The sequence below is a fragment of the Stegodyphus dumicola genome, chromosome X1 (genome assembly GCF_044657685.1).
Source record: "Stegodyphus dumicola isolate Sdum_Otavi_A_Nest chromosome X1, ASM4465768v1".
Taxonomy (NCBI): domain Eukaryota; kingdom Metazoa; phylum Arthropoda; class Arachnida; order Araneae; family Eresidae; genus Stegodyphus; species Stegodyphus dumicola.
This window is the reverse complement of record NC_140780.1, coordinates 249,115,576-249,142,345: the sequence shown is the minus strand read 5'-3', so window position 1 is coordinate 249,142,345 and position 26,770 is coordinate 249,115,576. Positions and strand designations below refer to the sequence as shown.

General features: G+C 31.2%; 1 protein-coding gene across 2 annotated transcripts in view; it reads left to right on the top strand.

Moving 5' to 3' along the window:
- Tmtc4 (Transmembrane O-mannosyltransferase targeting cadherins 4) overlaps positions 1–25,542 on the top strand; it is a 199,068-nt gene extending 173,526 nt beyond the window's left edge. For both annotated transcript variants that reach the window (XM_035354750.2, XM_035354749.2), the window contains exon 21: positions 12,943–25,542. In XM_035354750.2, coding sequence (XP_035210641.1) covers positions 12,943–13,076 — 134 coding nt within the window. In that variant the 3' untranslated portion in view covers positions 13,077–25,542. The remainder of the gene's footprint in view (positions 1–12,942) is intronic.
- The last annotated feature ends 1,228 nt before the right edge of the window (positions 25,543–26,770 follow it).

The window sequence follows — 26,770 nt, the reverse complement described above, 5'->3', positions numbered from 1 at the left end:
AAGAAAGTTGTATCACCTGTTTTCTCATTCAGAGTAATAATATCACTGATTTATATAACCGAGAAACCATATGAATAGGTGACCTTTGTGAAACAGATTTCTGCAGAATTAGAAAGGAGGGCTACAGAACATTTTTCTACGACTGTAGCTGTAAATAAAGAAGGCAGAAGTTGACTTCCATGGAAATGAAATTTAGATGAATTGCCAAATAACAGAGAAATCAGTGGTAGTGGTTAATAGCATCAAGAATAGTTTGAAAAGGGTGACAATTATCAAATTTATAATGCAATCTTCTATGAATGTTATTAACTGGTGTCAAAAAAACTTCTGATGAGGGACCAGGTCACTGACCTTCCTCATTAACCTTTTAACTGTCATGCCCGAGATATCGAAAATGTCACGCCCGAGTATTTCTCGGGGTAATTTTTTTTTTTGAGTGCATCGTATTGTCATACCCGAATATATATCGGAAGATGTTTATTTCGGCTACATTTGGTTTTTCCAATAAAAAAATTTGACAATTTGTGTACCCAAATCATCAAAATAACTTGACAGTTAAAGGGTTAAGGATTAAGACCAATTCCAGTGAGACATGTTTTTAACACTTCTTGTTAAACTAGAGGTAATTTATTATTAAACGATTCCTTGATAAAATGTCCAAATTTACTAGAAATTATTCTCTCAGTGTTAATGAGGTTTAAGAATAGGAAGTAGGAGTGATCGCAGGTCTAAAGAGAGCCTTCCAGTAGGTACGAGTTTCTGAGGAAAATAGAAAATGTCCGAAAATTTTATGGCAGGAGGATCACTGAAGTGTTTCAATATTGTAGAGTTATCTTCGCCCTGAATTGCAGTCCCTTCTTATTGAGTGCTGTCATTCAGCACCATTTAGAACAGTATTTTGGTTCTCCCATTCAAGATGTTGCACTGAAATTAAAAATTTCTATTTATGTGGCCAATTGTGTTGCCTCTGGAGATTCTGAACAGGGGCTTGAATGATTTGCAAGCTGTTTTTGAAAATGATGGTAAACGCTAAATTTGCACATGGATTGGAAGTTTGCCAAATGAATAAAATTTAATGAATAATCTCAAATTTCTGCTATTTTGGGTTTCCTTTGGAATATCTGTTTTTTAGCATCCTCTTTTATGATACTCGAACTATTGAAATGCCCAAAGGGAAAGAGACGAGGCATGTGATGTTGTCCTTGGCTCATCGAGTGTTCAGTCCTGTTTGTTTCACAAGTCCAATAATATTATGTCTAAAGTTTTTTACTTCTAGAAAGTTGACAATCAAAACTAAATTGGGATCCTGAAGTGCCAAGTGAGAGAAACAAAATATTTTTTAAATGGGTTGTAGATATGCAAAAAATTGACATTATTAAAATACCACGTAAAGAGGGCATTTTTAAAAGAGAACTGCCTTTTACAGTTACATACATTTTATGATGCCAGTTTTAAATCTTATGTAGATTTTGAAGAATAAAGATAGCAAAATTTGGCTCACCTTTTGTGCATTCAGCAGCACAGTAAATCTCCGAAACTTAATTGATGTTATGAGGGATATATTAGGTGATAAAAGATACAGATTTAAACACTAATAACATATTTGTTCTACTGCAACTAAAATAATATAAGCGGCAAATGCATTAATGTTAATACAAGCACATACAGAAGCTTAATTATACAAGAGGATCATGAAATATAATAATATCATTCGATTGACATGGTTGGCGTAGTTCACTCGTCTTGGCATTTCTATGGTTACCAGAAGTGAGTTGGGAAAACATTTTACTTTTCTTCTCAAATGCCTAATTAACTTACAACAATCTCCTCTTTAATCATACACTTGGGAAATGTTGGAAATCAGATTTAGCTCACTTCTTAATTTCAGAAATTTTGGTTTAGGCAATGGCTTCGTAAAAGTATCTGCAATCATGAAATTTGTATTGGAGTATGTTATCTCGATTATTTTATTCTCTTTCATTTCATTTAAAAAGAAATATTTAACATTAATATGCTTTAGCCTGGTATTCATTTTGCCCTGTTTTGTAAGAGCTGTTGTGGACTTTTGTCCTCAAATATCTTAATAGGTAGTTTTCGAGGTAGTCCAAAATCTGTAAGGAGATCTAATATTCATTTGAGCGCTTGAGCAGCAGTGGCTGCAGAAATAAGCTCGGATTCTGTAGATAATAGGGAAACACAATTTTGTTTTTTTGTGGACCAAAATATTGGACTGTTTCCTAAGAAAAATTTCCACCATTTGATCGTGTAGTGGTCAAATCAGATGCATAGTCAGCATCCATATAACAGGAAAGTGTTGGTGGGCTATCAGAGTCAATTTTCAGGCAAATGTTCTTCGTAGAGTTGACATAATGAATCACTCTTAGAAGAGCTTTCAAGTCTTTCTCATTTGGAGATTTATATTTTCTGCTTGATAGATTCACTGCAAGAGTAATGTTTGGTCTGGTTACAGTGGCTATGTATAATAAGGCTCCGACAGCTTGCCTGTACTTGGTATTGTCCACTGGTGGAGAGGCTTCCTCTTCCTTTTGATAAGAAGTATCCATTGGTGTGTAAGATGGTTTGTAAATATCTGGACAAAAAATATCTTCTTCAGTTTTTCTGTTTTTGATTTCTGACTCAATAGGAACTTGTTACATCTCTTTTGATGTTGATTCTTAAGTAGTTTCTGATTTCTCCTAAGTCTTTTTCTTCAAAAAACTTATTAAGAGATTTGATTAGCCGTTTATTTTTTCTTCTCTTTTGCATGCTGTAAGGATATCGTCGACATAGACAATAATAAGTTTCTTGTCATTTCCCTCTTTCTTTAGAAACAAGCATGGGTCTACCGTACTCTGCCTGAAGTTACTATTCTTTAATACTTCTTCGACTTTTTTATTCCATGCTCTAGCAGCTTGCTTTAATCAATAAAGATCTTTTTTTCAGTTTGCAAACTTTTTCTTCTTGTTTTGGTTGAACTGTGCTTTCTGGCTGTTCCATGTATATTTCTTCTTCTAAATTTCTGTGTAGAAATGCTGTAGTGACGTCTACATGCCTCACATGCATTTTACCATATGCTGCGACAGCAAGAAAAGTTCTGATAGTTGTATGTCAAACTACTGGTGCAAAGGTATGATCGTAATCAGTTCCAGATTTTTGACCATAACCTTTCGCGCCTTGTAATGAATGACTGTTCCATCTTCAGTTTCTTTCAGATTGAAAAATCAATTGACAGCCAATAGGTTTCTTTCCTGCTAGAAGCTCAACCAGTTCCCAAGTTTTATAACGGGATAAGGAATTGATTTCTTTGTCAACTGGAATAACCATTTCCCCTTTTCTTCGGAATTCCATTTATCTAAGTCTTTAAAATTCTCTGCTATGGTTTTGATTGTGTTTGTTAAAAATCCTAGATGTTCTGGTGGTATCCCCTTTGTCTTCCTTTCTGATTGTCTTTGCTCTTCTTTGGATACAATTTTGTGTTTGTCTTCAGTTTCTTCGTCATTTTCAACATCTTCAAGCTTTAGATGGAGAAAAATTTCAATATTTTCATTTGATGGTAATTCTTTGACACATTTTACACTTCTACTGATGATTATATGATTTTCACCTGGGAATATTCTGTACCCCTTTGATCATAACTGACAAAAATGCCTTCAATCGCTCTCTGGTCCAATTTGATATGGTTTCCCTTATGTACACATGCATAGGCTGTACAACCAAACAGTTTCATATGATTCAGATTAAGTTTTCTTCTGCTCCATAACTCATGGCGAGTCTTATCACAAGCTCTCGTGGGAAAGGCAGTTCTGGATGTAATTTGCTGTGTTGACAGCTTCACCCCCAAAATTGTCTGAAAGTCGGCCTTGGGGCAGCAGGCACCTGGTCATCTCAGTCAAGTTTCTATTTTTCCTTTCGCTCACACCGTTCTGAGGAGGCGAAAAGGGTACAGCTAGTTGATGTTTGATGCCATATTTCGATAAAAAGGGCTCCATTTTTTTTGCTGGTATATTCACTACCATTATCGGTCTGAAGAGTCTGCATTGTTCTTCCAAATTTATTTCTTGTTATACCGACAAAGTCGTTTAAATTGCTTAGAACTTCATTCTTTTTCACTAGCAAATAGATGACAGATTATCTAGTAAAGTCATCAATAAAGGTTACAAAATAAAGTTTTCCGGAGTAGGTATAGGCCCGCAAATGTCACTATGTATAAGTTCCAGTGGTTTTCTTGCATAAACACTAGCAGCTTCTGGATAAGGAATTTGCTACATTTTATTCTTTATGCATTCTGAACAGCTTTCATTATGAGTGTATCTAATTTTATTCCTTCTGCAAGATTTTCTCTAATTGTCTGATTGCATCTTAACTTCGATTAACTAACCTTGAATGCCTATTTGTATACAGTTTTTATTTTGACATTCAACTGCAAAATTAGCGCTTTCTGAATTTCTGATTAAAACAATTTTATATAAACTATTATCATCAGAATATGTGGGCTTTATTTTTTCCTATCCTTTTTGACGTAATGCTTTTCTTTTTCGAAAGTAACAGAACATCCCTTACTGGCGATTTGCTTAGTGGAAATTAAGTTGTTCTTTAAATCAGGAACGTAATAAACGTCAATCAATTGAATTTTCTGTAATCCACATTCATCTACTAAATCAAGGTCAACAAATCCTCTGCCCTGCTAATATAAAATTTTTGAGAAACTAAAACTAAAACGATTTTTGCTTGAGGATCCTCATATATCAGTTCTGTAAACAAACTTTTATCTCCTATTTGATCACTGCTCATGCCAGAATCGATATGCAAACTCTTTTTATTTATATTTTTGTTCTGATCGATATCATGGAGTAATTATTAAACCTTTTTCATAAACAATCTCTTGGGCTGATGCTAGTGAACACCTGTCTCTGCTCTCAGACAATGCCCGTTCAGTTTTCTGACGTGTTTGGTCATGCATGTTTCGGATTTTGAGTTGTCAGGACAAGAATTGTTATTTTTGTTGTGTAATTTATAGCAATACTCAAAAGTATGACCACTGCATTTACAAAAGGTACAAAATTTCTTTTGTTTATTATTATCACAATTTCGTGGAGCTTTAAATGCCATTGAAGAATTAAAACTTCGATCTGCTTGTTGTTCTAGTCTTCTGTTATACTCATCAGTGAGTTTAGTTTTAACAAGATCTGTAGTTATGAGAGCTTCAATGGCAGTTATAAAATTATTGTATAATTCAAAAATCCAAACTAACAAAAGTACGGCTAATTGCTGATCTGAAATGTTCTCACCGATAGCTTTCAGTCTTTCGACTAAGACCATCATATCATAGTGTTCTGCCATTTTTATTGAATATAATTTTCTCAGAAGATATAATTTGCTACTCAAATTGGAGCGCTCATTTAATTGACTTTAATTTCTGCCATGTACCTGCGGTAGTCGTTTCATGTCTAACATGAATAATCTGAGAGTCGTCAATGCGTAGATTTATTATAGCTTGTGCTTGTTTATCCTTCTTTAAAAATTCATCCTTCTTTAAAAAGCATGAATAATCTGAGAGTCATCAATGCGTAGATTTATTATAGCTCATGCTTGTTTATCCTTCTTTAAAAATTCATCATCAGGTTTGTATAATGGGGGAAAGTAAAGAACGTCATCTAACCCATCAAGCATTAAAAGCATTTGAATCTTGAATTTCCAAGTAGCATAATTTTTGGAATTCAGTTTCCTTATTTGCATACAATCAGACTTTTGATTGTGCCATTATTAATTCTTATTTATCAGTTCCAAAAAGTTTATATATTATATGCACAGTTTAAATTTTAATTTCGGGATTTACAACGATATCAGTGTCAATAATCATTGAAAAATAAAGACAGCAAAATTTAGCTTACATTTTGTGCACTCAGCAGTGCAGTAAATCTCCGAAACTGAATTGTTGTTATGAGGGATATATTAGTTGATAAAAGATGCAGATTTAAACACTAATAACATATTTATTCTACTGCAACTAAAATAATATAAGTGGCAAATACATTAATGTTAATACAAGCACATAAAGAAGCTTAATAATAATAATAGAACAAGAGGATCATGGGATATAATAATATCGCGTGATTGACATGGTTGGCTTGGTTTCCACGTCTTAGCATTTCTGTGGTTACCAGAAGTGAGTTGAAAAAACATTTTATTTTTCTTCTCGAATGCCTGATTAATTTACAACAGATTCTGTGGGGATAGCTGATGATGAAACTCATGTGCAACTATTGATGGCCAAATCTAGAATTGCTCCATTGAAAACACATTTGGATTCCTAGATTTGAACTGCTAGCTTGCTGCATAGGGGCTTAACTTATTGAATTTGTGAAGAAGAGTTTAACTTTTCATAACAGTGAAACCTTCTTTCTGTCCAAAAGTAGGTTTCAGTGTTTTGAAAGAACTCCAATAGCCATATCTGCCCTTCATTGGATCTAAACCAATGAATTGTGAGGAATATTTGTCAAGAATTGAGTGAAGGAAGTAGAAAGTTGTTGAGTATTGAAAACTGGAAATATAAGAAAGTTGTCAAGTATTGCAAACTATAAACATATTACTGAGAAATTAAACCCCGCAGTTCCTTCTTACGAATGCACTGTGCAGAAGCTCCTTATCTCCAGATGGTGGAAAGAGTCATCCTTGTTAAAATCTGGAAAGGAAAAGGGCTTCAGTCAGGAAATGTAGGAAGTGTTTCGAGAAAAGTCTAAAAAAACTGTCAGTCTTGTATATAATGATATGGATACCTCTTCTTTTACTCTTCTAGCTACACGAAGAGTGTCCGAATAATTCTTTGGGTATTCCAATTTATTAATAATGCTAAGAAGAACCTTTTATCATGGAAACTCACCTAAAATTGATGCATGCTGGATTGTAAATTGTTTTAGCCAGTTTGACAGAGAAGTTTTGAATTGCCAATTGGCAAAGAAAAGTACATTGAGTAATTAAAAGCTGTGTGCAGTACAAGAGATACAGTGCCAAATGTTCGGAAACAGAACCTGTTAGTTTGCCTTCTGTCAGATTAAAAGATATTTCTGCCTTGGAATTTGTTTGGATCTATCTGGTGCTCTTCATTTAAAAGAAGACAGTAAAAGTCAGATTGTTATTTACGCTTGCGTTGTGAACGAGCTATACATCTAAGCTTTCCTTTTAACTCTTAGATGATTTATTGCCTGCAGGAGTAGGCCTACAATTATGTATAGTGATAATGGCAAGAATTTCGAAGGGTGGGGAAGCATGTTACAAAGCTTGGACTGAAAGACCATTGAATCAAAAGCTTCCAACATCTAGGATTGAACAGAAATTTATCCATCCTTCTGATCTCTAGTGAGGTGGATGTATGGAGTGTATGGTTCAAATGATTCACTCCTTCAACAAGTTTTAGGAAATGCTTCTGTTTGTAATGGGGAAATGAACAGTATCCTTTGTAATTGTGAAGCCGTGATAAATTCAAGGCCATTGACTTCCTTGTCCGAGGACCCCAATGATGTGATTTCTTAACCTCTACAATGTTTTTGCAGAATTATCTGACAGTGGGAGTTCCTGATCTTGACCATTTGGATAAGATGGATGTCAACAAAAGATGGTGATACTAACAGCCCCTGAGAGAACATCCAAAAAGGAGATTTCAGTTGGAGTATTTTGAGTACTTTGAATCGTCAGAAAAGAGGCAGTTGCTATAATTTAAAATTAGGTGATATTGTTTACATAGAAAGTGATTCAAAGAGAATTCTTTGGCTTCTAGCAAAAGTTTTTGAAATATATCTGAAGAAAGATCTGAATATTCTTGTTGTGTGTTTAAAGGCTTGAAGAGGCGAGATTATATGGCTAGCCAAAAGGATTTATCCTTTGGAAATAAGTCCCTACTCTGCAGTTGTAGTAAAAATTCAAGTGTAGAGCTTTTTCAAGACGATTTAAGAAGAATCTGCCATCAGACTAAAACTACTAGAAGTGACAGAATTTATTAGAGTAAATGATTCACTCCTTCAACAAGTTTTAGGAAATGCTTCTGTTTGTAATGGGGAAATGAACAGTATCCTTTGTAATTGTGAAGCCGTGATAAATTCAAGGCCATTGACTTCCTTGTCTGAGGACCCCAATAATGTGATTTCTTAACCTCTGCAATGTTTTTGCAGAATTATCTGACAGTGGGAGTTCCTGATCTTGACCATTTGGATAAGATGGATGTCAACAAAAGATGGTGATACTAACAGCCCCTGAGAGAACATCCAAAAAAGGAGATTTCAGTTGGAGTATTTTGAGTACTTTGAATCGTCAGAAAAGAGGCAGTTGCTATAATTTAAAATTAGGTGATATTGTTTACATAGAAAGTGATTCAAAGAGAATTCTTTGGCTTCTAGCAAAAGTTTTTGAAATATATCTGAAGAAAGATGTGAATATTCTTGTTGTGTGTTTAAAGGCTTGAAGAGGCGAGATTATATGGCCAGCCAAAAGGATTTATCCTTTGGAAATAAGTCCCTACTCTGCAGTTGTAGTAAAAATTCAAGTGTAGAGCTTTTTCAAGACGATTTAAGAAGAATCTGCCATCAGACTAAAACTACTAGAAGTGACAGAATTTATTAGACTACCAGCAAAATGTAGAGACACTAGTACAAAGTTAATTATTTTGGATAATTGTTTTCGAACATATATTTATGTATTTGAGTAAAAACTATGTAATGACATTCTAAATTATAAATTGAGGATATGTTACCAACTTTGAATTTGATGCAAGTATAACTGTATTTGTGTTTGTATATTATAAGCTGTATAAGCTAAAGATGGAAGTGTAAACCTTATAGTACTTTTATTTTTCTGTTTTTATCAACAATTTCTTTTTTAAATCAATAATTTAATTTTGATGTTATGTAAATTTTATTTCTCTTGTTGAACTGAGGAGCGGTGCAGACGCAAATTTGTTAGAGTTTTTAAGCTTGCGTTTGGGGCATTATGATTGCTAGGAATTACTGGAGTTCCGATGAGGCAGAGGTTCTTCAAGATGGACTTCTGAAGCTAGAGGTTCCCCGTGTTCTGTCGCCGTTCCTCAGCCAACATGATGTTTGAACCATCAATAAAGAGATTCGGTCAAGTTTTTTGAGTCTGAAGTTTCTTAAATTCAGCTGAAGTAATTGCAAGTCACAATACAGTCCGCTACTGTTAAACAATGGAACATACAGATGTTATCATTCTCAGGTTTGCAACTCATGAAATGTTTTGATTTTAAATGCATAAATTTCAAATATTTTATGTGGAGAGGATTGTATATGGTGTTATGTAAGTCGATGACAAATAAAAAAATAGGAGAGTCAGAATCAAATATCCAATGATAAATAAAAGAATAGGAGAATCGAAATAAAACCTTAGAAAAATGAAAATTTACAAATTTAAAAAAAAAAATAAAACGGCATTTACTTCTTAAACATTTCTTTCAGTGTGAGTTTATAAGCTGTTTCTTTTCCTTTTCAGTGCTAATACTTTCTATTTTTTCTTTTACATAATTTCTTGTACAGCTCCATTTTTTGAAGTCCTGTAATTGTTGTGTTGAGAATTCCAGCTGAACTGTCAGCAGAAATATTTTTGGTCTCAACAATCCTCTTTGTCACTGTCTTCTCTACCAATTTAAATATATTTACTGGATTTAACCGTGACAGTTATTGGTTTGACCGTGAAATTTCAAAGTTTTTCAAAATGTCATGAATAAGTGCTATTTTCTTGTTATAAGTCCAAAATGAACCTTTCATTTTGTATCCTGGTTGCTTCCAGTATACATACAATCCTAAATCGAATTGTGATCTGGGAGAAATGTTCATGTGTAATGAATGGAGAAGCCATCCTTCAATACGGAATTTCGCGTCTATAACCCATGGTTAAAAACCATACTAAAAATTTTGTCCATTAGCTGATTGATGATTACAGCATTGTCATCACAATGGGAAACTTCTGTTATAGTATCATGATTCCTTAACCCTTCTCCACATTTCTTTACAAATTCTGTTAACTGAAAAATAATTTTACTTTTGCTTGGGAAATTTCAAAAGCTTAAAATTTATCAAAGTTAAAATTAAAGTCATAATCATAATAACCATGAATTGTAGTAACAGGTATGTTTGTGTATTTTGCTTCCTGGTTTCTCCTGTTCTGTCTTCTTCACTGGCAGCAAAGAGAAAGCTGATTGGCTAGCCACAAAAAGATAAATAATATGCCTCCCTTCCCAGTAAGATTGTCGTATGCCAGAGCAAAGCAAAATCTGACAAATGAACTGCCAAGTGAGCTCAAAAATTTAAGTTAACACAAATCACTTAACACTCCTATTTTCCCACGTGGATATTAAATAAATATATACTTAAATTGTAATTTGTATAATCCATTAATAATATTAGCCTATCATCTTATTAATTCTTTTAGATAATCAAAATTCATATGCACAAGATATATGCATTATACAATAAACTCTTCACCTTCAATACGGCATATTGATTTTAAGTATAAAATTTTATTCACGAGTTAAATTTTGTGGGAATTTTTTTAAACTCTTATCTATTTTCCTCACATTTGAACAGCTTTTTTAAATGCACAGAATAAAAAATGCAGTATATTGGGAGAGAAAACAAAGTCATGATTAAATGCAAAATTAATAAGCTCCAGTAAAGCAACGTAAATTAGGAGTTTTCCATTTAAAACTCTCTTTTTTTTTTTTTTTTTTTTTTTTTTGCTGCTAGATTTTTAAAACTAGTATGCTTATAAATCAAGAACAGTTTATGCAATTTTTACAAAATTGGGTATTTAATCATAAGTTGAGGTATATAATCAAAATTTGGGGAAAAAATCAATATGTCATTTTGGGTAAGGCCTATTTTATGTCAAGATATGTATGTTAAAGTAATACTATATATAAATCTAATACATATCCTAAATTGCACTTTTAAGATATGAAAAATACAAGTTAAATTTTGTCATTTGGCCAACTAGAACAGGAGCTGTAGAACTCCTCTTTCTCTCTCTCCCTACCTCCCCCCTCTGTCTCTCTCTTTTTTTTTAACTTTGCTTAACATATAAATGGTGGTAAAATTTCAAAGAATTTTACTTAAAAAGACAAGAAACAGGAATGCAATTTCACCTTCTTTTCTGATGGCATTGCAGAAGCAACTGCTTATTTGAAAATGGACCTTTAGGGGATCACCTCTGTTAATTTTCAGATAAGAACCTAGGGAATGCAAAAGAAATTTTTCTCTTTTCTGGTGCCCCGCTGCCTCTTTTCCATAAACTAGGAAACACGAAATTGCTATTTCATAGCTGAAGCAATTGTCAAATAAATGGAATATTAATTTTGCAATACTGCTTATATTGAAAAGATGCCTTGGTAACTAATATTTCATAGGTATGCGTAAAATCAAAGCATACTCAAGTCTTTAGTTTGTTCGTATTTTTGTGTACTTATTAAAAACTTTTTTATTTTGCTGTAAATATTTTATATCGGTGTTCATTGTTCCTTCATCCATTTTTGCGGTAATAACTTCTTTTCGGGTTCCCACCCCTTTTGTATATTCTTTTTAATAGTCTTTAGTTTCAAAAATCTGTTTATTGATTATATTTTCATTGTTTTGCATTACATTTTGCATTTGTCAGATGGCAATATTAAATAGAAAAAACTACAATAAAAATTTTAAATATGAAGAATAAAACATATTTTTGAGGAAATCGAAATATTGAATAAATATATGCTGATATCATAAAATTTCTTGAAGATTTACTAGACTTTGTATCTTTATATAGACCCTCCTGCAGTAAAATCAATGATCACTGGTAGCTGAATTCAGTCCATATCTCAGCGAGCAGGTTGATTTTGTGATTTTCCGCATGTGTAACATAAATACCAGTCAGTTTCTCTCAAAAAGTCCTTTGCAAAGCCACTTCTGATTTCATACAGACCCTTCGTTTTGAAACAATTCAACTCTTATTTTTCAGCCATGATTTTTTTAAGTGATAATCATGCAATAAGGAAAGGAGTACTTCAAAACATTTTATAACACACTAAAAATTTCTGAATCAAAAAATAAAAAATTGTGCCTACTTTTTGAGAATTACCGAGTATATGAAACTGTATCCCTGTATAAGAAACCTTTTCACAAACTAATTGTTTTAGTGAAAGGTGGTTTTCATGATTGTGAAAATTTTTTAATAAAAATTTAGCTCATTTTTCTGTTACAAATTCGTATGTGCTTTATAAATGCTTCCTTTTATGATACCTTGTTTATGAATAATTTTGTACGGTAGTATTACCATTGTGAACTGCAAGAAAATTTAACACCAATTTCTTTAGGACAAAGTATAGAAAATTGGTTGGATGAAATATTCAGATTTTTTTTTTTTTTTTTTTTTTTTTTTTATTTACCCTAGATTTGCATTAAGGTGTTGAGCTAAACCCTGTAAAATGTTATTAATACCTGGAATAAGCATTTTGATTAGACGTAATAGATTAGACAGTTTGTTTTAATTTGATTAATTTTTTGATAATTGTATGAGAAAAAGTTTCTTTTGATTAGGAGGTGCATTAAACTATTTATCAACTCTCTACTTTCTGTTTAAAAAAATGTATTGTTTTAAACTTTACAGTTTTAAGTGAAGGAAGTTTTTGTGTTTCTTCTTCATGCTTGAGTATGTAAAATATTTCAGATAATGTTATAATACTTAAAAATATTAGTATGATGCAACATTGGTATTGTTAAAGGTAGTTTATATATATTTATTAATGTAATACAACTTCTAAATAGTGGACTGTCTAGTGGAATTTCTTGACAATCTTGCTTCGAAAGTGCTTAAACAAATGTACTGATAATTAGTAAATTTTTGCCTTTTTGCGACTTTTTTAATGGCATTTCGGTCTGATTTAATTCTGTTTTCTAACTGTTGTAGGGGTACTGTATCACAGATGGAAGAAATACCAGCTTGCTGAAAATGCCTATAAAAGAGCATTAGACTTGAAGCCAGACATGAAAAGTGCTAAAGATAACCTTCGTTTGCTATACAAAACTTTAAGTAGGGTGTAACATTTCCTTTTTAAACTACAAAACATATAAATGAAATTTAATAGTGTTTTATTCAAATAATACTTCATGTGATTAAAAAAGTTATTTATGTATTAATATGTTTTATTAAATTATTCAGAATTGTAATTAAAAAATTCAAGTTTCCATTATTAAATGTAGATAAATAATATATTTTTTACCATATATGTATGGTTTTGCTTGAACAGTAAGGTACATTTCCACTTAAATCAAAATTAAATGATGTAAGTGAAAATGTTTGCCATATGCTTTTCAGTTCAATCATGTTAGACACATTTCTGTTTGAATGTTTTAATGTTTTTATTACATTTTTCATCATTTGACTTAATATAGGAAGGTTACCTCTCATTCTTTATTTTAAACATATAAATTCTTACACAAACAGTTAGTAAAGTGTGAAAAAGTGCTGATTGAAAGAAATATGTTGCTAAACACAGCTAATAAATACACTGCAAAGAAATGGAACTCATACATAGATAAATGCATGCAAATCAAAGTTCTGCATGTATCTGTTTAATATTTTAGGATGATAATTTATCATCTCAAGTCTTAGAAAATATTGTGTTGAAGTTCTGGAAGATTGCCAAATAATGCTGTTTCAGTAACTATTGTTTATACATTTTTTATTTGCTGATCTACAGCATTTTAGCTGCTAGGTTTTTTTTTTTTTTTTTTTTTTCCTCTGTGTGGTGTTAGAGGAGTAGATTCATGTATATTTCTAAAAAATATTGGGAGTTCAAGAATGACCAACTTTCTTCACGAGTCCACAATTTCAAAATGCGAGATATTTAAGCTTATTTCTGTTAATGAAAATGCATAAAAATGTGTGTTTTTAATCCATGGGCATTTCACTTAAAGGTAATTGTGTAGCCTAATTTTTAGTGGTTTTATTTCATTAAATATGCAATTTGATGATAATAAGTAGTTTTATCAGCTTGTTTCTTGCTATTTTGTTTTATCTTTATATAGAGAAAGAATGTAATTGAATAAAACAGTTTAACATTGTTGACATCAATCAAATATTTTGAATGTATCATAAATATTTTGTAATAAAAACTAACTTACCATACAGTATTTTTTATTATTTTGATTTGTGGTGAATTTCCACCTGTGATAACTTTGTATTATAGTTAAATCTGCTGCTTAACAATTTCTGAGGTTCCTATTATTTTTAAAGCTTCATTCTCGTAGTAAAATTTTTTTTAATCATAATGGAGTTTTTCTTGTTTCACTGTACAAAATTTCTGATTCAATGCTTATTGTGCATTCTTCATCTATATTTGTATAAAATTTACATATGAAATGTGAATGAAGTAGAGTATAAAACAATATCTCATGTGAATAACCAAATTGTTTTAAAATGGCTGAGGAAAGATGTGAATGTAATGAAGAAAGGTCATAAACCCCATAGTAAAAATCATTTCATAAAATTTAAAAAAATAGTTTGAGAGTAAATCTGTATATAGTAGAAAGGTATAGTTTTTACATTATTATAAAATGCAAGTTATTTTCATCCTTATTATCAGTTTGTTGTTTAACCTTTTGAATGATACAACTGCTTTTTATTGGTCATGATATTTGCTTCTTCTTTGCATCTGTTACCTTATTCAGGGAATAGTTTGCAGTCCTGTTTTCTCTACTAAGTTAGAAATCATCCTTAGGTTATTAAACTACATAGTATTAGATAAAGCAGTTAATGCTATATGAGAGTATTTTATCCATTGTTAGTTACGCATGTCATTATTTGCTAAAGGTTGGATTTCTATTTGCCTTCATAAATTGTTTTGTTCACTTCATATATTGAAAAGCTAACAAATCTACATTTAATTTATTTATGATTCACTAGAGCTCTTCAGCAAACACACAAACTTCAGTAAAACAATTTTTAATTAATATTTATTTGTAAATTGTACTGATATTAATATCTGCTTTAGTATTTATTATAGTTTTTCACATCATCATCATCAGAGGCTATGCTAATCTTCAGTATATTTTGTCTGTCCACACTTTAATATAGTAGCATATATTTTAAAAACACAAGTTTACAGTAAAATGCAAATTTCATCAAATAATGCAAGTTAGAGATAATGATCCTCTGCAGAATATGCTTGGGATATAATGACCATTTTGCATTGAAAGCTGTGGAATTTCCAAGTGGCTTAGAAAAGTTTCCTTCTGAAATGGTATTGTCATCATTCTATGATAGAGTTGAAGTATGGAATATATTTGGAAAGATTGTGGAATGGTTTAAAGAAAGGTTGAAAAAGGAAATATTTAATATTACATGGTTAGTTAAGAACAAATTAAACTGATTTTTCCCCCAAAAGTGTTGAAGTTAGTATATAGTTGATGCTTTGATAAGGCTAAAAATTTTTGAACTATTTTGTTAAAATTTAAATCAAATGAAAATAGTTTTACCTAGAGTCAATTAACATATGACTTTTATATAGGACTTAATTCCACTCATAAGAATTTCTGATCTAGCTGACAGGTATGCAGCAAAATTACTCCAAAATTTGCTTTACATTAGTGATTTATTTTTTGTAACTTGGAAAACGTTTTGTTAAACTTGCTTATTTGTATTTGAACGATGGTATTTGCCAAATGAGTAATTAGTATATAGTTTTTTGTAGCATCTTTTTTATTTCAAGCTGAACTAACATGAATGTAAATTTTACTGTATGGTAATAGTAGTATTAGTTTATTAATGTCTTTATATAAGTATTTAAACAGAAGAAGCAGAATTTAGTTGCTGTTATTTCTTACAGCTTGTGTCATACATCATGTAATAAAGGAAAGATGAAAGTTTACTATGTCAGGCATTCTCTGTGCATTCACCTCAAATTGACATACATCAAAGCAGTAGTCAGTTTTGTGCCATACATAATATAGTTACTTTATTATACTGAAATGTGTTGCTGGTGATTCTGTGTCTAAGGTCTTGCAATATATGAATGGTGTTTAAAATATTAGAAGCACCTACAAAATAAAATATTTATTAATTGAGGGACCACACTTTGACAGAAGTACACATTGTATGTGCATGTATATGTCTTCTGCAACATTTAAGGTAATATGAAGCCATTCCTCCTGCACAGCAGTGTAATTAGCTGGAGGAAGATTCTAGCACAAAATTTGGCTTCCAGTCATCACAAACATTCAATAATGTACAAGTCAGGGGACTGAGGAAGCTAACCAAGATGCCTTACTTCATTACTATGCTGTTCAAACTATGCTTGAACACTCATAAGAGGAGAAATGAGAGTGTTGTCATCTGGAAACAACGATTGCTTTCCAGGCTATAAAGTATGGACTTTAGGATGTGCATGATCTGCCAGGTATTTTGATAATGGTTGGCTGTTATCTTGTCATGCAGAATAACTGGGCCAACTCAGTGCTGAGATATCACACTCCATATCAACAGGAAGCCACCTTCATGCTTCACACTCAGCAATAGGCAGGCAGATGTAAAAGCTTCTGTTAATGTTCTTCAGGGACATGCATGTGTAGTGGTCTGAAATAAAGTGAATGTTGATTCATCTAACCAGGTGACTTTTTGCTACTGATGTGGAGCCCAGTTTTGGTGCACACTTGTGCCACTGACATAGTTTGAAAGTCTGGCTTGTAACCAGTGGTTTACAAGTATATGTTTGCAGCTTGCTGTTGCTTTTTGACAGTTTTGGTTGAAACACGGTTCTGAAGATGACTGCTCATTTTAGATGTTATGGGGAATAGCATTTGATTCTGCTTTTGGGACACTATATCCTTATAAATGAGCTTTGCCATTCATCTATTACTGTGCATAGAAGATGCCATTTTGCTGTCTTTCTTGGGTACTTTTATAATGGTTGACAAGTGTGCTCCTTTTACACCAAAGACATTTTTATCTTCTGTAACCAAGGCTCCAATTAAAAACACTTCAATAGTCATATGGCTTTGGGAATCCATCAGATCTGATGTTTCTGCATCATTCAGAGAGTACAATTGGCACATGCAACATGTATAGCAGCTATTAAGAGACTCATAACTTCCCCTTCACAGCCACTAAGTGGCAAACTTCTGGGCCAGGTGGTGCATCTGTATTGCAGATATGAAATGCAGCAGAATTATTCATGGGCATTCATGTTATTTTATACTTCATCTGTAACAGGTACAAATGGTACATTCGGGGGAGGGGAATGCGACAGTTCTATATCTCCCGTTCTACTGGGCCGTTTGATGAAATTCAACTTGCAATTTTCATGTTTCAAAAATACAACTTAGGATATGTATTAGATTTATATATAGCATTGTTCTAGAATTTGTATTTTGACACAAAAATCGGACTTTTTCTGAAATAACATGCCATTTTTTCCATATTTCGATTCTATGACTCAAATCATACCAAACTGCCAAGTTTTGTAAAAATCGCTTGAGTAATTTAAAAAAAAAAAAAGAAAAATAGCTCTCAAAATTTTATCTCCTCAGCATTAATTGAATTTGATATATATTTATTAATCTCTCTTTTTTTTATTAAACTTATTTGATTCCTTCTTCCAGAATTCAAAATTTAGGCTTAATCCAAACATAATTTGCACATTTTTTATGCTTTCTTTTTAAAATGTGTATTTTTAAATATTTTTATAAATTTTTCAAAAAAATTTTTGAGTTATAACCTATAAAATTTTTAGCATCATCTTAAAGTAGACGTATTTCTAATTATACCTGAAAAAAATTAGTCTTTCATTCAAAATTTCCTAAGAAATACGTGAATTTACATATTGGCACATTTTCTAAATTTTGCATGTTTTTTATAAGTGATAATAATGTCAAATGTGGTTTACGCACTTTGTGAAAATTATTTGAAATAGTGAACGGTTACTTTTTTCCCACTCATTTACAATTAAAAAAAGGAATGGAAAACAGATTCCTATAAATTAAGAAGTTTGCCAAGTGAATTATTCTTGCCGTAAACTGAAAAATATTTGCCAATATAAATTTTTGAATTTCTTCATAAATTTCACACCAAAATTTATAAAATTTAATATTTATGCATAATTTGAGTCGTAGAATTGAAATATGGAAAAAAAAAGTGGTATGTCATTTCAGAAAAAGTCAGACTTTGTGTCAAAATACCTGTATTAGAACAATGCTATATACAAATATAATACCTATCCTAAGTCTTGCTTTCAAACCTGAAAAACGCAAGTTGAATTTCGTCAATCGGCCCAGTAGAATGGGAGGTATAGAACTGCCCCATCTTTTTTCTTATCAGTGTACATAAAATGGAGTTTTGGATGCATCTACCAATAACAAAAGGCTGAAAGTGTCAAGTTTAGAGATCTTAGAGCTGAGAGTATTATACACCATCTTCTTATGCACTTTAAGTGGTTCTTTTGTGAGATACAATTATGTTTATATATCTTATTGAATGCAGCTGAACTCAAGAGCATAATTTCTGTTTGGTTTTCTGTCAGATGATAGATGACACATAGTACTGGGAGGAATAATAATTTTGTTAGAAAAAAATGAAATCTGCTCCTCCTTTTTAAAATGCCCAGTTCATGATTGCCATTTACTGAATCAATTCTTAGTTAGACTTGTCATCATTTGTATACCCTAGCAGCTTTTTTAATGTGAATATATCAGTTATAGATTAAATGATAAGATTAAATAGTTGTTATATATCCAGTGTATGTATTTCTCTTAAGGCACAGAGAATTCAATAGCAAGCATAAATTGAGTAAAACTTATCATGCATTTCGAATGTTATGTATATATCATGTTACTGCACATGTGCCATTAAAAAATGATAAATATTTGCTTAAAACTTGTACTTATTACTGCACTGTGTGGATTATGATGTTGATGTTTTAATATTTTAAAAATAATTTTCTATATGTTGCACTTTAGGATAGGAATTTGTGTTGAATTGTTATGTAATTCTTGTTGTTGTTAAAAATGTATCTCAAAGTGTGTCATGGACAATCACTTGAATGTTTGCAAACATAGCCTATAATGTATAATGGCATTTACTGTTATCTATTCTGGATCTTTAGGCAGAAGGTATAAATTATATTTAATTGCAGCAAGGATTATTTCTATTACACAATTATGAATATTATTGTTTTACACAATTACCGTTATAATTTTTTAAAATTATTTAACTAATTTTAAAACTTTCGTTACAAATGTGAAATTTGTTAACACGTCTTAAGTGGGAAATGACTGAATTCGTTTTATGTATATTGTTCTTAAAGTGTGGGAAACAACTTAACTCGTTTTGTGCCAATTATTATTAAAGTACTGGAGACAACTACTCATTTTCTTCAAATTACAGGTACAGTATTCTTACTGGAGTTTTTTTTTTTTTTTTTTTTTTTTTCCTTTCTTCAATGGCAAAGTGATTTTTTATGTCAAATTTCTATAAATGGATCATCACAGAATAGATTGTGATGATGAAGAATAGTGTCAGATAGTTTGTCAAATTATTCCTGTGACAACAAGCTTACTGATGATGATTTTAGTGATGACAAAATTATGGGATGTTGTAGAACTTTTTCTTTTTAGCAAGAATTTCAAACATTTCTGATTCAAGCCTGGATTCGGATTATTCTAATTGTGAAGAAGAATGGTCATAAGTAGCCAATTTACCAGTCATGGATGAGTTTTCAACCTTTTGGGAATAAATACAGAGAATGTTCTAAATAGTGTAGCACATATATATTGTATGTGCTACACTAGAATAACAAATTTATCAGTGAAAGAACCATGGAAAAAGCAAACATGAGGCAGTAAAACTGCATCAATGTATTGTTGGCCAGTCATAGTCCCAGCTGCAACCACATGTAGGAGTGTACGTTTATTGATCAGGATGCCAGTCCACAACATGACTGGCCACATCAGTATGGGTCCCTGTCCTAGATTTGTTTTCTGAGCAATAAGCAGCACCACTCTCACACCAGATTAATTGGTGTCTGCAAGCCGATGGCAGACTGAAACTACTCTCATCTGTGAATAGTCCTGTCTTGTTCAATTCAGTTGTGATGCTGACCACACTTTGCAGATGGGCAGTACGGTGCTGTCTAGACAATAGGGCACACATAGCAGATCTGCAGGCATATAGTCCTCCTTCTCCCAAATGTCTCACTAGTTTTTCAGGAGATCTGCTTTCATGTAGCAGCAAGAAACTCATTCACCACCAGCTGGGCTGTGATGTGCCCAGTTCTTTTTGCCAGTAGTGCAATGTACCTTTCTTCTGCACACATCCGTTGACATTATATACCATCAATATCTGACATTTAATGATTCTCTATAGAGACATTTCTTGGGCATGAGGAAACATGCATTATAACCCATCAAATCCATCCCTAGTAAAAGGAAAAATACGTTGCAACAATGTTGTGTGTACTACATCAAGAAAATATGCAGGGTAATATGATATAAATTATGAATTTTGCAGTATATCTTTGTGCAAAAGAAAGTGCATAGAAAGATATAACATTTAAAGTATCATTAATTTTTTTTTTTTAATTTTTGAGCAAAAGTGTTTTTGTTATTTTAACTTTGTAACAAACAATGGTTTCACATTGAAGCAGAAGCAGTTTTGCTCACTAATTGCAAAAAATTGCCTGCTATATGGGGAGAGTTTAAGATCTGTACACCTGCTTAAAATGTGTTAGCATTCTGTATTGTTGGGATTGTTGATTTAATAAGAAAACACTATAGTCACTGATTATACTATTAATAAATTAACTGCATGAATATTTAAATTAAAAACATCCTTTTATTTTAATACATTGAACTTGGATTATACTATTAATAAATTAACTGCATAAAATTTTAATTAAAAACATCCTTTTATTTTAATACATTAAACTTGAAATGCTTTTCTAAAAGATCGAATGAAATTTAAAATGGATGTTGACAAACTATGATCATTACTAGAAAATTGTACTAATGGTGAAGTACAAAATTTGTTACTATAAGGTGCCTTGCTGCAAGCAGAGTTTTTAGCACATCTAACCAAAATAATTTCTTAAATCTTACTGTGTGCAAACTGTAGCCCAGTGCCTGTCCAGATTTTTAAAGTTAGTACTATCATCAATAGCATCAGAAAATAACTGATTTCTCTGTTATTTGAGGAGAAGCTTTGTTTAATGTTCTATTGGACACAAACATGCACTCACATGATTTTTCTGAGTAATTTATGGGTATAGCATCTTAAGCTTATATTTTTACAAACAGCATTAAATTCCTTTGTACCTTTAGGAAGAGCAACAACCGTAAAATAGAACTCTGGCTTTTCTGGTGTTTTTCATAGTCTTTGTTGCTCAGCCACATAATTTTCTTATTTGGTTTATTATCTTTTCTCATGTGAACTATTTATGACCTAATATGAGTAGATCTCAGGAGGTAGCATACCTGTAGTCAAAAATTTCTTTTTACATTCATTTCATATGAGATTAATTTATTTTTAATTGTTAAGGAATAATGCTCATCTGAAATCAGGTCATTCATTTTGTATAACTCTGCATTGTATGGGATTTTAAAATGCTGATAAATCAAACACATGAGCGAGAGAGGAACTTCAATAATAATAATAATAATAATGACAGTGAAAGAAACATTTTTCTTTCTTATGAAGGGGAGAGGGAATCATTTGACATAACTTTCAGTTTTACTTTAATGGATTCTCTTTAATTTTTTTTATAATTTTTTGCTATGCTTTTGGGTGTAAATATATGCAAATTTTAATTTGAAAGTGATCTTTGTTGTGTAAAAAATATGTCAGTTTGAAATTACATAGTTCATTAGCCTTCTTTTCCTCAAATTTTGAAGCAAATGTTTTTATAATATTATAATAATATTATAATAATTTTATAATATAATATTTATGCAGTGTCCACAAAAGTCCTTATGCAGCCTTTATTTTCACAACTGTTGCTTGTAGCTATATGCTTTGAGTTAAAAAAACGTTTTATATGAGACAAATGTTTGAGTTCTGGCATTTTAAAATTAAAAAGCAGTATTCTGAAGTAATGAAACCTAAAATTATTTGCAGTCTCCTGATCTTTTTTGTTAATTTCAATAAACACTGCTGTTCCTTATAGTATATAAAATCCAAAATATTTGATTTCCATATGATAAAAATTGATTAAGACATATAATTTCAAAATATGAGATTCTTGCTACCTTGAAAGGTCAGCTAAAAATAAGTTTGAATTACTGAAGTTTTATCCCCTCCCTCTTTAATGCCATTGCATTTTATTGATTTGTCATTTACTAGTGTGTAATATTTTTTAATTTATAATTTTGTTACATATGATATGCCACAAGAAGTTTCACAAGTGATTAATAAGTTTTTAAATGTTAAAAATAGGTTACTGATGTTTCTGTGTAATTCTATTTCTTTAGAATTATAATATAATAAATATATAAAAATTTATTAAACTAAAACTATTTTTCATCTTTATTTATGCAAATAATGTTACGAGTTGGCAGTGTGCCACCATTTCCTTGAACATGAATGCTGTAAGATTTTGTGAATAATATCTCCTTTTGAAAAAAGATTACTTTGATCAGTATCGTTCATGACAAGTATGCTTTTATCTTTTAAATTTCAGAAACCTTTTTCTGGATTGATATTCATTTTTAGTTACGTACAAATGCAAACATGTAACTCTTCATTTTGTGTACGACCCCCAAACAGGATTTTTGAACTTAAAATAGATCTCGGAACATTTTTGTTGTACGGGATTAATATTTTTGGTGTTTTACCTTCTAAATTGAGTATAAACGTTTGGTACATATAGCTGTAGGGACCAGGAGACCTTATCAAAAGTTAAATTTTGCAAATTTTACAAAATTGGCTTTGTTATATTATATTTCCCTCATCTAAAGCTTTTTTTATTTTTGAAAGTATATGTCTGTGACTAATGGTTTAAAAAAGTAAGACAATATATAGTGTATGTACTTGATAATATTTCAACTTTCAAAATATTATTTATGTTACTTTCAGTGCTTCATCAATATAAACAAGTAACATAGCACTAGTTCCCATCACAGTGAAGTTATGTTAAAATTTTAGTGTCTTGCAGGAATTTTCGGATTCTTTTTAAAATTTTTTGAGAAAACTATTGATGAGCAATCTGGATGTGTAGGTGAGAACCTCACCTGTTAGATAGATAGAGTTCCCTGAAGAAATTTAAAATCAAGGTCAAATTTCTCAATTTTCCCCCTTGAGATGATTCAATTTATCTTCAGCATTATTCGTAATGGCCACTCTAGAGCAATTGTTGTCATTGTTTTCTAATACCAATGGAATGCTGTCATTCTTACTATAATATCATCGCATCAAACAGCTGGAAAATTATGATGCAATTGTGCATTTGTAATGGGTAACCTGAAATGATGTGAAACTTAGGAGTAATTGTCTGCTTTACTTTTTTACAAACCATATGAACCAAACTAACCACATGTTCTTATTCTTTTCATTTTGATGGGTAAATATTTTAAGCTTTTTCTTCGTAATTCCTTTCACAATTTGAATTTATTTTTGCCTTTTGGTTTACCAAGTAATGAAACAGATATTATCTACTTCTCCGGGATCACCGAAAAATCACAAATGGTATAATTGTTTATTATTAGTTGTGCCATGTAATTAAAATTCATATGCTGCTGTTTTCTGTTGCTAGAGTACAGAATGTAATGTGTGAAGAATATAGTGTTTTTTATAATATATTTATTTTCCTTTATAAGCCATAAACAACCTGTTACTCTTATAATGTTTCCTTTCAACTACCTAGAATCATGGTCAACTTTTGAAAAGTAAGAATATTTAAATTTGTGAATGTTGATTAGAATTTTAATTCTGACCTTGAGGCTGCTGTGCATTTAAATTATATAGCAATAATAATAAAATCCCCTAAATAATAGCATAATATGAATGAAATAAATTCCAGGAAACTATAACCAGAACATTATAAAATTAGTTAGAAGGAGGCCAAACCACACTGCAACAGCTGTATGCATTTTTAATCTTTTGTTCGAAGAATTAATGTTAATCATATTTTGGGCAAAATCTTATATGACGAATAAAACTGAGAGAAACTGGAAGATTTATCTTTGAAACTTATGCACTGCCCAAATATGTAAAGTGTAAAATACAGGAGGAATCAGATGAATGTTTGAAGTTCCCCTTGGAAGAATAGTTAGTCATTTACTAAATACAACATGATGCCAAAGCTTGTTAATATATCAGTAGTATTTCTTTACCATAAATGTTTCATGTGATCATTAATCATGTTTTGCTTTTTTTCACACTCAATATATGAGTTTTCTTGCATTCTGGTATAAAAGGATATGTATATAGTGTTCAGTAGGAATTTGCATGCGTACATATAGTGGATTGTTTAATTTTTAAAATTGTTCCTGCTAAGCCTGGGGGGGAAAAAAGGCTGATGAACAATTTAAAGCAAATATATAGGCCCAAAGTGCTCTTATTCATTAAAATAACTAAAAGTGAATAAGTAAATTTGCTTTTTTTTTTTTTTTTTTTTTTTGCTTAAACACCCAGGATATTATAAAATTCTCAGGTAAAATGTTTTAATCAGTTGTGTGTTCTCTTAGTGTTTTAAGTTGTCAGTCTTAACAAAATATGTTCTTACATTTGTAAAAGTTCTTGAACAACTGTGATAATTAACTGTGAGTGAATATTGTAAAGTTATTGAAATTGGTTTAATATACATGTACAATATCCACATTCATCTATTGTATTTTAATTTTTTTTAAAAGAAAACATTCTGCTTTCCTTCTTAGAATGCTAAATTTCTGTTTTAGTCATCCTGATTTGAAAATGAATGTCATAATTAATATTTAAAAAGTGCTGTTAATATCCTTTTAATCTATGTGATACTTATCAGGATATTTCACTTGAAATTGTTGCATGTGCATTCTTGAGATAAATTTAAAGAATGCATACAAATTGTACATATTTGTAAAAGAATTTTCATAGGTAAAACTTACAAATAATATGGACTGACAGCTCTGTAATATTCCTTTAATATCAGTAATTCTTTTACTTTGAGAAAAATAACATAAAAATTGTATTTTTGTACTGCACTAACATACTAGTGTGTATGAAGTGATGCATTAATATATGTGTGTATCTGAGTGTGTATAAATATATATTACACACATATATATGCTTACATTTACAATATTTTCTATCTTTATATACACATGCACCCTAAAATCCTGATGCACTATTCATATGAAAAGCTATGTATTTTTTGTCTTTGTGTCAATATGCTGTAACAAACTGCTTATGTAATTTTTAACTTGTGAATATGCGAGTAGGATATTTTCATATGTATGTTTTCATACCTTTGAATATAATGTACATATTTTTACTGTGGAATAAGCACTGTGAATGAAAGCACTAATAAATTTTTAAAAATAAACCTCATCTTTATTTGTGTTTTATATGCATTTTATGTTCCAGAGTTTTGTGCATAACCGAAGATGAGAGTTAATTCTAGTTTAACTTCATATATATATATTTAATACACCACTTAATGTGACCACCGTTAATGTTATCAGTCAAATATTGCTATGAAATTGTTGAAGTCGCACCCATTTGTATATGGAAACGTGGAAAATAAGTAGCTTATAATAATCCATTTAATGCTAACAAAATATTAGAATTTTTTGAAGTCGCAAAATAAGGTTGAAATAGATTATAAAAATTGCCAAACGACAGATACATGCCTCCAAGTAAGGGATAAAGTCTAGTCATCTTAATTTTCATTTAAGGCAAACATATAAAATACCTGTTTTCTAAGTTTTACGATTGACTAGGCTACCAATTTAACAAAGTGGAATTTTAAATAGCCTTTCTTTCATGCCAAAACGTTACTTTGCTTGTTATGAATGTTCTGTTCTAGGCAATGCTCATTTTTATTTATTCCATTTAATAATTTTTATTATGTTTAGCAAAGGGAATAATTGCCGCCACCATTTCTGGGTCTGGAATAATGGCCCAGAAACCGCACCACCAGGCCGCCTTTTCCAAATGGAATTTCCATGGCCCATTAACTAGATATGCGTTATCGTAAGACTGACTATCACATTGTCCAATATCCAAACCATTAAGTGTCAATTTTTCCACAGTCTGTTGAGAAATATATTCTCCTGTTTTTCCACAAACTTCTGTGAAATCAATAAAGTTTTCCTTTATTTGCACATCACCACATTTTTTAAAGTATCTAATCACATGGCTCATTTGTTCTATACGGCACACATTTGGAATGCAACTGAACATCATTCTGTCTGTAGTATAGGGCTTCTTTGATACAGTTTAAAATGCTATTTCGAATTGTTTTCTCCTATCTTTTGTAGGTGCTCTAACTGGTACTTAAGAGTTGAATTACAAGGTAACCAAAAAAGTTCTTGCCTTTTCTTAATATGACATTGGAAGAGTGACCCCAATGTAAAAATAGTCGCCAAACCTGGCGATGGAGTACTTAGGGTAAGAGTCCTGACATTGACCAAGAGTATAAAAGAGCGTTGAATTGGTATTTCAAACATCACTGACGACGACATCGCTATTACGAACAAGGACAAGGCTGCGGTTCTCGCAGATTATTTAGAGCAGCAGTTCATGCCAAACAGAGCTCCACGTGACACTGATTTCA